A 13642-nucleotide genomic window follows, 5' to 3' on the forward strand; every position below is an offset into this window, starting at 1 on the left:
ATATATATATATATATATATATATATATATATATATATATATATATAAATCAGTTTACCTATTTGTTTTCAGCAACAGGTATGCAAGATGATGATGCAACAGGAGGAAGGATCAGAAAGTTAAGTGTTGGGCAGTATGACAATGATGTCGCTGGGCAGCCGTCATATAACAGATGTGGGTGGATGAAGTCTCCTGCTACTGACCAGGCTGTAAATCCAGGATCACCAGTTCCTGTAGGGGAGACCAAGGAGGTAAACAACCAAGATTTCTTCAATAAATATTTATCGAAGCTGAATAGCTAGTAGGGAGTCCCATGTTCACGTTTGGTGTCCAAAATCAATGTGAAGCAATTGAGCAGTTGCATTGTGGCAATAAGAAAAACAAATTACTGTAGTTATATCGAAAATGCAATTGAGTGTTTAAAAATGACCTGCTTATGGGCTTTCTGTGTGTTGGCACATTTTCAATGTTCCAAAATATCTCTGCTGGAACAGTGGATCAGATTATATGAAACCTCCTGTAGTCTGCTGAAAAATGCCATGCTGTATTGTAGGGTTAATTTCACACTGTAATTTTGCTTTTTTTGGTGCCCTTTCTAGATGGTTGTTGCACATTACCAAGGTGAGATAGATGGGGGAATGTTTTCTCCAACAAAAAATGGAAATAAAGCTGCTCCATCAACACCAGCTTTTCCCCTGTCACCAGAGACACCATACAGTAAGGAAATGTCTTCTCTTTTTATTTATTTTAATAGCAATATTAACATTTTAGCTGTTACTGAAGAGGAATTGTACTTTTCCTTCTCTCCTAGTGAAAACACCTCCCCTGTACCATCAGCGGATTACCTCCAGCCAAAAGGTCAGCAGCCCATCTGAGCTGTACAGAGCTAGTCCTGGTAAGATACCCCTAATTCTTAAATAATTTGAAACTGAACTGAATTGTGTATGAAGGCAACTAACACAACAGTGGTTATTCCTTTATAAATAGGACATATATCTGGTGAATTCAGACATGCTAGTCAGAGAAACAGAATTTAGCAGTATTATTTTAATTGTATCAAAAAGAAACAAACAATGAAGAATTACCTAAGCAAGATTTAATCTGTTAACTGCCAACAGGGAGTCCCATGTTCATGTTCAGTGTCCAAAATCAGTGTGGAGCAATTAAGCAGTTGTGTCATGGCAATAAGAAGGCAATGCAATTCAGTGTTTGAGGCTATCCTGCTCTTATTCTCTGTACGTGCTTGTGTGGTTTCAGTGTTCCACGATCACTCTGCTTATATTTGATAATATCAAAATAATACTGTGAGGAGACTTGAGTTTCTTGTGATTTTTAGTAGGTTTTGTCTCTGTGTGAGGAAAGAGGGGTGATGTCCATGTTGCCATCTTGCCAGGCAAGTGAAGCTGACAATAGACCTTGGCAGTAGCTATTCTCAAGTCATTCCTTAATCAAAGAAATGAATGCTCTGCAGGGTTGCTTTTTTTTTTTTTTTTCCATGATACAGTTTGTAAATGCAGAAGGAGGGAAAAGTAGTTGGTAATAGATGACTACATGGTTAAAGATTTAATGTGATCTAGCTATGAATTTTAATAATAACGGATGCTTCTTTGAGACCTTAACTCTTTGCTGCTAAAAGTAGCAGCAAAGCTGTTGTGAGCTGCCACCTATCAGTGCTAAATTATTTTAAAACAACAAGTTTTAAAAAGTATTTCACATGACTACATCAGAAAGTGCTGGACCTGAAAGGAAACCAACATAATTGATTTAAAACTTGAATAAAAATTACATTCATTTAAATTGTATGCTTTAGAAGATGTTCATGATAATTCACATAAACACATAGTTTTATTGCTTAGGATATGACTGTCTTCTCAGGCAGGATCTTGATAGTAGAGCTTCCAATGAATTTGATGGTTTATTTTAATGCAGTAATAATTACAGTGTTGTGGTTAACTTTGGAATAAAAACCTTCCTGTTTAATTTGCCTCATTTAGTAGTTATCAAAAGCAAATAACATCAACCTAGAATAAAATTATCTTTAGTAATAAAGCGATCTTCTACCCAATTTGAGACATCTCTTTATGATTCGGTTGCTCTGGCTTTGACCTTTACTCTCTCACCTCTTAAACAGTTAGTGGTAGCGATGCTCCTGAGGGCAGCTTCAGCAAATCATTTACAGCAGGGTTGTCAAATTCATTTTCACTGGGCCCACATCAGCCTTGCGGTTGCCCTCAAAGAGTCAGATGTAATTTTAGGACTGCATAAATGCAGGAGTAGTTACATTTATACAGTCCTAAAATTACATTTGGCCATTTGAAGGCAACCGTGAGGCTGATGTGGCCCCTGATGAAAATGAGTTTGACAACCCTGATTTACAGGTTGCTTATGTTGAATTAATCTGCTGAACACTTTGTTGTTAAGTGGTTTCCACTGCTGTTGCTAAGAGTTAGGACTTGCCCTGGGCAATTTTGTGGCTTTCAGTGTATTTCTCTGTTTTGTTGGTGATTCTCCTGCCTAATTCCTAATGCTATCATCTCTCAAATACTGGGTTTAAATACTCAGTTAATGGGACATTGAAAATAATTACTCTAGCTTAGATCAAAGCAGGTAACTTTCCCTTCAAATGCCCCTTTAAAAATGATGCTTAAGGTGTACAGAATGCTACAGATTAAGTGCTCAGCTCCCTATGACTTTGCTTTTAGCTGCAAACATAATGTACTTGACACTAAGGTTAAAGGTGTATGAGGTGGGTCAGCTAGAAAACATGCAATACACCATTGGTGAGCACCTCTAGATAGTGTTATTTGGGTGACTTTCTCACCAGAGCACAGAAACTTCTATTGTCAGAGACAACGTTAGAATCCTACTTTAATTTTTTTCTTTTCTCTCTTTTCTCTTCACAATTCTGCTTAATTTCCTGTATCTACGGTACGTACCTATTTACTGTATTTACTTGCTTTTGTGACTTTTTCTGTCTTTGGCAAGAAGTGAAAATGATGTCATCTTGTTACTTTTGCTACCAGTCTCTAATTCATGGCCAGAGCAAGAGCATTGTGTTTTGTGTGTTGAATGAGGCCAAGAACCTCAAGGGAACAGAAGCAACTGTTCCTATGTTAAGACTACTCTAATGCACATGCAACAAAAATAACTCTCAGAGGATGTGCTTTGTAAGAATTCTTAGAACCCAAATTTTTAGTACTTTTCTTTGCAGCCTTGCTCTTCTTTTAAGTGCTTTCATGGTTTTCATATTGGTAGAAGTTGGAAAACATACTGACTTCTCCAGAGATTTTCAAGAGATTGTGGCCTTTTGAGTTGAGGACTTCGGAGTCTTAATTTCTGCCATTAAGATATTGCCCCTTTTGTCTCAGTTCAGATCACCCTTGAATTTAAAATTGTTTTGTTCTGTATCCCAGCTTTGCTGCTTATCTGCATTCCAAGTTAGTAGCAAGGATGCTGTAACATCTGGCTACCAATTATCTAGATGTATTACTGTCTTATTTCTTCCCCACTTCCTTGTAGAGAATGGCTTTCAGTGTAGTTGGCATGTAATCACATCAAGAGAGAACTACTGTAGTTTCAGGAAAGTATATATTTTAAAAGAGCAATGCATTGTTTGTGTATTCAGTATTCAGGAATTACAATGGCATCTAGTCCTTATGTTTACAAAATGAGGAAATTATGTTATTTTCTGAGTTATTCCTGTCGTAAACTGTGTACCTTGTATCTTGGATTAATCTAATTCTGATTCTTGAACTATTTATTGAAGTGAATGGCACTATCTTCACTGAAGCCTAACAAAAGCCTGTATAAAATGGTGCTCTCTTAGCCCTAGAAATCTTTTATTTCCTTTCCAGGTGAAACCACTTTGTTAGGGAAAGTCAGTCCAGTGGTGTTATGTATCTGTCTCCCTTTAATTAGCTATGCCCTACCTCTTCTTTCTCCCCATACATTTCTTTAAGATGCTCTGCCTGCACCAGCTAGAAGGAGCAGGATTCCTTCCCAGAGCTGCCTTTTTTTCTCAGGCAGGAGCAAGTTTAACCTCCCTCAGTCTGGGTTCAGCCATGCAGTCCTTTCGTGTCAGTGCTGCTGCTCCAGACATCACTTGCTGCCATGATTTCAGTGCCATTTTCCTCATTTTACATAGTTTGCAAGTAATGCAGCACACACTGCGTTCATTCTTAATTATCTTTTGAAAGACACCTTGTTTCTTAAGACAAACTTGAGCAGTCTATAAATTGGCCAGTTTTGTAAATACCCACGAAAAAGCAGGCTCTAGATAGAATCCAGACACAGCTCTCCAATAACACAATAGCCATTGTATATTGCATGGAGAGTCCCCCACGTCAGTGAAGGAACAGAAGCACTATTTGTAGGCCATTTTTAAGCTTATAAAGGCTCTTTTGTCTCAGACAGCATACAGCTAATTGAAGTCCCTTTGTAAACAGAAGTAACAAAACTGTAGGAAGCTCTTTTGCGGAGGACTGAACTCTGGCTAACCACCGCTGCCACTCCACCCCTCCGGCTGGACATGAGGAGCTGCCCCTTTTTCAGCCCTGGCCAAAGCACAGAGAGAGTGTTGCAGAAAATATGCATTCACAAAACAGTCACTGTCTTGCAGCAGAAGGCAGGGGTCTGTGGAACAAGGGAAGATTGTCTATAATCCTTTATTCATGTACTAATAAAGAGAAGACACGATGTCCTGTTTTTCCATCTTTCCTGAGCAGCCTAAGTAAACTTGCATAGTTCAAACAGTGTATATGGTGGAATGATGGCAGTGCTGCTGGCATGAGGAATCTCAGAGCCTTCAAGCATGTGTAAGGCCTTGCCTTTTCATACCCACCACAGAGCTTAGCCTAGGTACTGTACTCAAAGCTTGCGTTACACATTTGAGCTGCATCTTTTCTAAAAATTGTCAAAAGGTCATCTTTTTTCCTCATGCTGTCATGAAACTCTTCAAGACCAGACACTGGCATATTTTCAGAGTTTTTCTCATACAGGCTCTGTTTTTAGCTGAGAGACACATTGTAATCCTAAATTCCCCCCCATTGACTAAAATAGGCTTACTCTGTTACATCACCCAGTAGAGTAATAATGAGTGCTTCATAAATCTCTCGAAGGCAAAACCATAAACTAATAGATATCCTCATTACTGCATAATTCTAGTGCTGATTAGAATTTTATATTGTTGTAAGTTCATAGTGTTATTCCAGGATTGCCATTTCTTCCAGTCACTGAGTTGTAAGGGAAATGAAGCATACTGCTTAATTGTTTGTTAAAAAATTCAAGGTTCCGAACTGGAAACATTTTCTGTGTGTCAGGGGTTAGGAGCATAGGGAATAAAAGGGATACTAATTTGTGAGAGGGGAAAATTCCCAGTTTATGACGTGCAAAAACTTTCTTCACAGTATGAAAAAGTTTAATATAGTATTTATTTATACCTGCCTTTGTCTCCTCCCCTTAACTGTTTGTATAAGGTATACACATCCAAAGCAAGACATAGGTATAAAACTTTTCCAGACACCTGGGTTTATTTGCTTAGAACATCAGTGCATCTACTTCAGTGGATGGTTATCATAATGTCTGTCCTTCTGGAATCAAAGGTGCATTTTGGTTTTTGCTGTTGTTAGGATTTTTGGGTTAAGGTTTTTGGTGTTGTTTTGTTTTCTTTTGATAGTTTTCTGGTTTTTTGATTGTTTGCTTTAAACATTGAGGCTATTAATGAGCAATAAAAAATACAAGTAGAGAAAAGAAATTTATGATGCCTACTGCATGGTAGATAGATAGGTCTGTGTTTTCATTGTCCTACATTCGACCTTGATAGGTATATGTTGTGTGCTCATTTCCACAATATTTTTATAATGAAACAGCCAATGTTTCTTAGTTACAATAAAATATACCACTTACTAGTGTATATTAAGGCTTCCAATAGGGTTCAGGAGCAAGTAGGAAAGGATGCGGTTCTCCTGTTTGTATTCTACCAACATGAACTTAATCAGGTGTTCCAGAAAGAGCATGTGGAATGCTGTAAAGCATAGCCTTAAATGTTCAGAGGCCACTTCTTTGCTGTTGTAAACACTGAAGTCAATGTAATGTGCTATGATCTGTGTCACACTTTTTCCTCCCTGGATTACTTTCATTGACACATTCAGCTCAGTAAAACTAACCTACAGACAAACTTCTTTTTTCATGAAGTTTGGAGATGACTTGATGTATTTGCAAGTCTTCATTGTCACAGACCTCCTTCCCTTTGTACCACTGACTGTAATACAGTTCTTAACACATCTTTCAAATTCAAACATGGAAGTTTTGTACCATGTCCGGCTTGCAGAGAAAGGATCAATGCTTATTATCAGGTATTTCAGTCTGGTAATCCAAATTAGCAAAGGTAATAATGTTCCATCTTGGATGCTGAATAGATTAACAGTTTAATTTAATTTGCATCCATCTCAATGATGGAAAATATGTTGTAACAGAAGAACCAAACTGAAAATAGCTTGAAATACTTGTAGTCTATGGCTGCTTTTAGTGAGCAATATGAAACAAAATACTTAAGAGTTTCAGTGTCTACAACTGAGCTGTTTGGTAATCAGTTTTAATTGAGCTTTTTTTTTTTTTTACCCCACACAGTTTGGCTAAGATTTTCATGGGAAGTGCTCTCCCAGTGCATGCTGATTAATTTACCAAAGCTTTATTCTCTGGCTTGGAGATGAGAATGAAATTATTTAGAAATTAATCCATTAGCTAAAAATGGACTGTTTTTGTTTATAGCCATGTGAAGTGGACCAGAACTAATCCAAACAAGTAATAAGCTCAGACAAACTTTCTTTCATTACAAAACCGAAAGTAATGAGAAATGGGTAATCCAAAACCAATCAGCACTTCTGATAACATTTAAGCCACTATGAGTTTGTTGTACCAGTTGGTGTAGTATTACTGCACTTTAGCATGCAAGAATGATGATCTAAGCGTGCACATGCTCACAAAAGGGGAAACTCGAGGGTGCCCAGAAGAAATAATTGCTTGTGCTGGGGGAAAGGAATCTCTCAAGGGTACATCCAGAAGAAATAACCACTCATGGGGGGTGAGGTGAGGACACTCAGTCCTGGGGATGGTGTCCCAGTCTAAGGGGAGGGGTTTCAATCACAGACCTGCTGCTCTGAGAAGACCACTCAGAGGGGGTCTCTGGCAGGGGCCCCATTTATAGCCTGGTGGGATCTGGCTGTGGTCATATGTGGGCATGGTCCAGAAGCTTCTCTGGGTCAAGGTGCCCCATTGGCCAGGGACTTTGTTGACTGAGTGGTCCTGCCTCTCTTGCTACGTTGCCTGAGGGGCATACGTGATTGTGTTGACTGTACCCTGGTGGGTACATAATGGATGGCACCTGATTAAAGTGTGTAGGTGATGTCAGCCATGGTGGGGCACAAGAGGCATGAAAATAAGGGTGCGAAAGAGCCAGTGGCTGCCAAGTGAGAAGCCCTGGTCTGTACTTGGGTGGGTGCACCTGCCACTCCATGTTATTTGTTTCTACATAAAACTTGACGAAATCTGCACATATTTTAGCCACTCAGTAAAACTCTAACGTGTCATTGATTCAAAGGAGTAAGTAATACAAATACAGCTATCTGAGTACATACCTGAATATAAAAAGCTAGAGAGTGCCAAGTCCATGGAAGGTAGTGTGTGATGAAGAAGCAGTGAGACAATATAAATGTGTTTCTCTTTGGCTGATAGGTTAAAGCTAAAAAACTATGTCATTCTTTAACAAGAATTTTCATAAAAAAGCTCATTGTCTGAACTGTCCTCTGTCTTCAATTGGTTTTGGATACGGTAATTTTACAAAGTATTCTATAGCATGAATGTATTTTGGTTTGTAGCCAGTGTTGTATATGATCACAGAATAAAAATTCTTTAAATCTGATGCTGATGTCAAGACAAAGAGATATTTCATGGAGCTAAACTCCTGCAAGGGATAGAGTTTGGTGTGACCTATAGGTTAAACATCATGTTGAACATGAGACAAATTCATGTGCTACAGATGGTCATGGAAAATAGGTTGACTTTGAGTGCTAGCAGAATGCATAATCTAGTGCTCATGTGCAGCTGCTTTGTAGTCCTGCAAAATTAAAAAACAAACAAAATGAAATAAGAAAAAAACAGAGAGGGTGGTTGGGTGCTTCAGCCATTACACTGAAGAGATGATCAGTGAAGCTAGTCACTGCCTCCTCTTCCTCCCACCCTCATTTGCGTAGCAGGATTTCCATCTGGACAGAAACACTGTGATTGCAGATCAGAATGAGCTTTAAGTTGTATCGTGCCCTGTTAAAATTGTTTTGGAGAATGAATCATATACTGATTTGGAAAGACTCTGTTTTTTACTGTGTTTTACATTCTGTGAAAGTGTTGACATTGCTCTTTTTTCTTAGTTTTACTGGATGACTTTTCTTTCAATGCGGGGAAAGTACTGATTGAAAAGCAAATACAGGAACTCAGAGTGTCCCTCTAAAAAGGGAAAGTTAACAGCCCTCTCAGAGGCCAGCTGGCACTGTCTGCATTATCTATTTGGACCAAGACACTGCTGAGAAGTTACATGGAGTTTTCTGCCTGAAATAGCAAATGTGAATTAACTTTTCTCACAGGGAAATGAGTATCCAAGTGGTGGGTACCCTATGTGTAGAAACAGGCCATCCACTTTCTTACCTGCTCATTTTGTCCTCAAGTCAAATGTTGAACTGTATTAAAGGAATGGTAGACCTTGTGATGAAAATGCTGTCCTATAGGAATTTATATGTAATAAGGTTTTTAGCTCAGGATATCTTTAAACTCTCTTAGACATTATAAGTCTTCTATCAATGGTAGCTCAACAGGTCTGGCTGCTCCTTGATCCCACATTTACACCATTAAACCAAATAACTGCTGATAGGTTCTCCTTCAGGAAGACTCACCTTGTAGACTTATTCCATTATATGGGGCACCTCACTTTAATTCAGTCTATCGACTATTTGTTTGGTCTTGCCTAACTTTTTATAACACTGGGAATTTAAAATGAAACAACTGCCTTTTTTCAAAAGGAGTTACTGACTGAGAAAAACCTGGAACCAGCAGCAACACAGAAAACAGCACCTGTGTGCTTGGCAGTAGAGCCTACTAGAAACTCTTCTCACTGCATATCTTAGCAGTTGACAGCCACACAATGTGAAGGCTTTGATTCTGTCTTCAAAGCCTGCATTGCAAGATGCTCCCAAGCTCTTCAAAGACACTCTGGCCTTCAGTGACCTTTGGTGCCGCATAGGGCTGTGCTGTTCTGCAGCAATGAGGAACACATGCCACTTAAGACCAGCGAGTGTTTAGGAGAGATGCCTCTCAACAGGTGGCCTACAAGTGTAGAATTCACTCATAGTGCGTAACAGAATGACCACAAACCTTGTGGCATTTTAAACAAATTACAAAGCATGCTTCTTCCTTATTATTTTCCTGCATAGCGAAACTTTTGAAGGGAGAAAAAACCCCATGAATATAAGGGAAATGGCAGGAGTGAGAACTGAGCTTTGTGCATTTTGTCTAATGTGTTTATATGATCACATGCTTCACTGGTGACTGCAAAATAAATATGTGATAGACCAATGAACCCTCATAATTTGAATTATCTGTTAGAAATATTATATGTGGGCAATTTTTGAGGACTTACCACCATTTCAAAATGACAGACAAAGAAGCCCATGGCATGTCAAAGGCTGTGTTGCATTAATCTCTGTTCATTGTGGACTGTCAGCATTACCAGTTGAAGCAGACAAATATGCTACTAATAAATGTACTAAATATACTTATGAGTTACCGTAGCTTGGGAAAATAAGTGGTCCACCATTTGTCTGACATTTCAGAAAGCAAATGAAAACCACTATGCTAGGAAATACAGAGTCACAGAGTCAATTCTAAGAAGTGGTTATGCTTATCAAGGGATAGGTACTGAGCTTTTGGAGTATCACCTTTATTATATTCCTGTTCTCTGTAAAAATGAAGTTTTGCATAAGTTAATTGCTATCATGTTGAGTAAATTGCACCAGTAATATATGGTGAACACTCACTTGTGTGCTGTTTCCCTTTCTCTTTCTTTCTGTTTACCACTTTGCAGAACCAGTTGTATGTTCTGGAAGATGCTTATGGATATATTTCTTCATGAACAGATGAAGTGGTGCTTCATTTTGTTACATTTATTTAACTATATAGGTATTTTATCCAACAGACATTTACAATCAAGAATTTAAAACTTCTGATCTAAATATTGTATTTAGGTTAATCTTTACTGTCTGCATTTTGCTTAGTTATTTTCAAAAAGTCTTGAAAAATCACACAATTCTCTTAATAGGCTTTGGAATTGTCAGTTTGCTTTCATTTATTTTCACTTGCCCCCTTGCACCACCTCCTGCTCTGAAAACCTGATACATGAGATTTCTCTAATATATATATTTATATCAATACTTTTTTTCACAAAGTGTCATTAGGATCCCTGAGGGGCCACAGGTACATTGGATTTTTTCCCCTCCATTCCCAGAAGACGCTTGTAATGGAGAGTAAAAAACTATGTGCATGTGTTGAGGGAGAAACAGCAGGAAGGAAGCTGAGGAGGACTAGAGTCGCTATAGCTGAGGCTGAGGGATGTAATGAAGGTATGTTGCAAAGAACTAGTACAGAAAGATTACATTCTTGTTTGTTTGTTTGTTAAGTCCTTCATCAAACACTGTGTTAAGAGCACAAACTCTAAATGGGCTGTAAATAAAATTAAGTCTGCATAGTATTGCATCTGTAGCATTTCAAGAAAAACAACGTGAAGGCAATCTGAGTATTTCAATCACACTGCTAGTTTGTGCCTGCTATTGTCATTGGATTTCCTGCATATTCTCAATTGGTATCAGTGATCTCACAATGTTTTAAGAATTAATCCAGAAATCATGAAGAATAAAGTAAATGAAAAAGAAATTATTTGCTGGGAGGTTATAAACAGCTATGAAGATAATATAGTGCTGCAGGTAAGATGTTCTGGATCTGTGGGATAGTAATTGGGATCCCGGAATTGATCTTGTGCTCCAGACCCCTCAGCAGCTTCATTGGCCTTTTCTGAACTCTCTCCAGCACGTCAGTGTCTTTCCTGTTGTGAGGGGCCCAAAACTGAACACAGTATTCAAGGTGTGGCCTCACCAGTGCCAAGTACAGTGGGACAATCACTTCCATAGTCCTGCTGGCCACATTATTCCTGATACAAGCCAGGATGATGTTGTCCTTCTTGGCCACCTGGGCACACTGCTGGCTCATGTTCAGCCACCTGTTGACCAACACCCTCAGATCCTTTTCCGCCAGGTAGTCTATGTAATCTATACAGTAGATTATATAGACTTCTTTATAAGAATATGAAATTGCACCATGTAAGGTTTATTGCTTTCAAAAAGCCTGAAAAAATAGTTATTTCTTTATTTTATCATTTATTATATTCAGATTTTTGATTGTGGAAAACAAGTTAATGAAATGTATAGTAAGGTTAAGGGAACACTCATTCAGATGTCTTCAGTTACTGGTGCCAAGCTGAGCTTTCATTTGTATACATTTACCCACCAATATAAGAAATTTCTATAAATTACAGTAAAGTTTATATTCTCTTTATTTTGTTAAAAATGTTAATGCAAAAATTAGAATAAATTATGTCAAGAAAAGTTTTCTTTTTCCTGTGCACTCAAAAACTCCTCTGTTTTGAGGGCAGAGAATAGATGCAGCTCATAGTTTTCTAAAATGGGGTACATTAGGTTATAAATCCATTCTGTACTTGGTCATAGCAAAATGTTATCTGAAGATTAGCCAAATACTCTTTGTTCTAGAAAACAGTGGGAGTATTTTTAAAATAGCTAATGATTACACATTGGTTGTGGCTTTCTTTTTTCATTGTTATTTCAATGCTTTCACATGTGGTCAAAACAAAGTGAATTATTAATACCTCTCATTCAGTGCTTTCAAAGGGTGCTTGTTGGTTGTAATTCTCTCCAAACTGATTCGATGCCTAGTTGGGAAATGAGATGACACTGAGTTGATAAAACTGCCTAGTACTAAGGTATGCATAAAATGTGCATTTTAATGAAAGCTGAGACCTGTGAGACATTATACTGTGCTCACGTCCCTTGAAATTATAAGATCAAGCTCAAACACTATATGAGACAGCGAAGTATAATGTTAATGAAAATGTTTCTGCTGTGCTTAGATTTTATTTCTTTTATCTTACCATTTATTTATATGTCTGAGTGGCAGCCTAGTAACTTGAAAACTCTGCCCGTGTTCAATTGCCACAAATATTTTGGCAGTGAATTTATTATAAAGGATGTTTGAAAAATAAGACCAAGTTTAAGAAAACATTAGAAAACAAAATAGAAAATGTTGAGTATGTTCAAAATATGTCCTCTATATGCAATATTTGTTATGGAAATTTTGTTCCAATTTATTTTTGCTCTGTCAGGGAGCATAAGATACAACTAGTCTATTTGGATCATTGCTAAACACCAGTCAGCTTACCAAGTAGATCCACTAGGAGACTCATAAATACGTGCATGTCAAAGAACTGTCATTCAGAAAATTGATGTTTTGGAAACTTCAGGTTGAGTTACTCTGAGAGGAAAAGCAGGTCAGAAAAAGGTGCATAGGTCACCAGAAGAAAATACCAAAGCAAGGGAGTGTCAGTGCAGTGGCGGTCGCAGCTCTGGCACTTTCCAGTTTGAAGAATCCTCCTCCTACTCCCACCACCCAGTGCTGAGGGCTGTGAGTTCAGTGGGCATCAGCATTGCACCAGTGAAGTAAATATTGTGACTTCAATACAGTGACATTATGTGTGATCACTCAGGTCTCACCCAGTCTGTACAGTTGTGCTGTTAAAGCCAGTGGCATTTATGAACGTGATGGTCTTTTCCATTTTCCGCCAGCCGAACCTAAATCTTAGACATTTTCTAAATCACATTTAGAAGGAGGAGGAGCTTTTCCATGCAAATCTAATAGCCAGTTAGTGTATTTGTATTTCATGGGAGAGGCCCAAGATTGTCTCCCTCTTCTGCATGATCATTAGCAGGATTTGAACCAGGCTTTCCTATGCAGGTCTGAAAAGTGTTATGCTATTGAGCCAAATTTGTTTTTCTGGCTTAGTTTATACACGTTGCTATTTAATACAAGTTAGAATAACAGTAAAGTAGGTTTCTCACAGGAGGAAACCATGAGTTCAGATCTGGCCTAATTTAGAGGAGGTCCTCTGAACAGGACAAAGGATAAAGGGCTAACTCCATTAGACTATTTAAAGTCTGTAAGTGTGAAACTCATGTAAATATATACTTTTGGTCTGGAATTGTCAGTTCTCTACAGTAGCATAAAGCATTCCTTGTGCAGTGTCTATTACTTAGCCTTAGGTGGCAAAATGAACATGAATCTTACAAAGCTCACATTTCCCATCTGTTACATGGAAAATCCAGTCTTTTGCCCTGGGGCTTTGAATTCTATTCAGCAGCAATACAACTGAAAGTTTAATTGTGCAGTGTGCAGCTTACATCCATCCCATAGCTCTAGTCCAAAGGCATTTTCTCTTGCGAGAAAGCAGTAGCATTACCTGGTATTTAGTTAGTTG

The 13642-nt window shown here is 38.2% G+C and overlaps 1 protein-coding gene across 6 annotated transcripts in view; it reads left to right on the top strand.

Annotated features, from left to right (window-relative positions):
- The window catches only part of TNS3 (tensin 3), a 231904-nt gene that overhangs the window by 174775 nt on the left and 43487 nt on the right, over positions 1-13642 (top strand). For all 6 annotated transcript variants that reach the window (XM_082044752.1, XM_082044751.1, XM_082044753.1 and 3 more), the window contains 3 exons: positions 73-251; positions 600-717; positions 812-895. In XM_082044752.1, the coding sequence (XP_081900878.1) occupies positions 73-251; positions 600-717; positions 812-895 (381 nt within the window). The remainder of the gene's footprint in view (positions 1-72; positions 252-599; positions 718-811; positions 896-13642) is intronic.

Source organism: Streptopelia decaocto, assembly GCF_964273445.1.
Source record: "Streptopelia decaocto genome assembly, chromosome: 2".
Lineage (NCBI taxonomy): Eukaryota > Metazoa > Chordata > Aves > Columbiformes > Columbidae > Streptopelia > Streptopelia decaocto.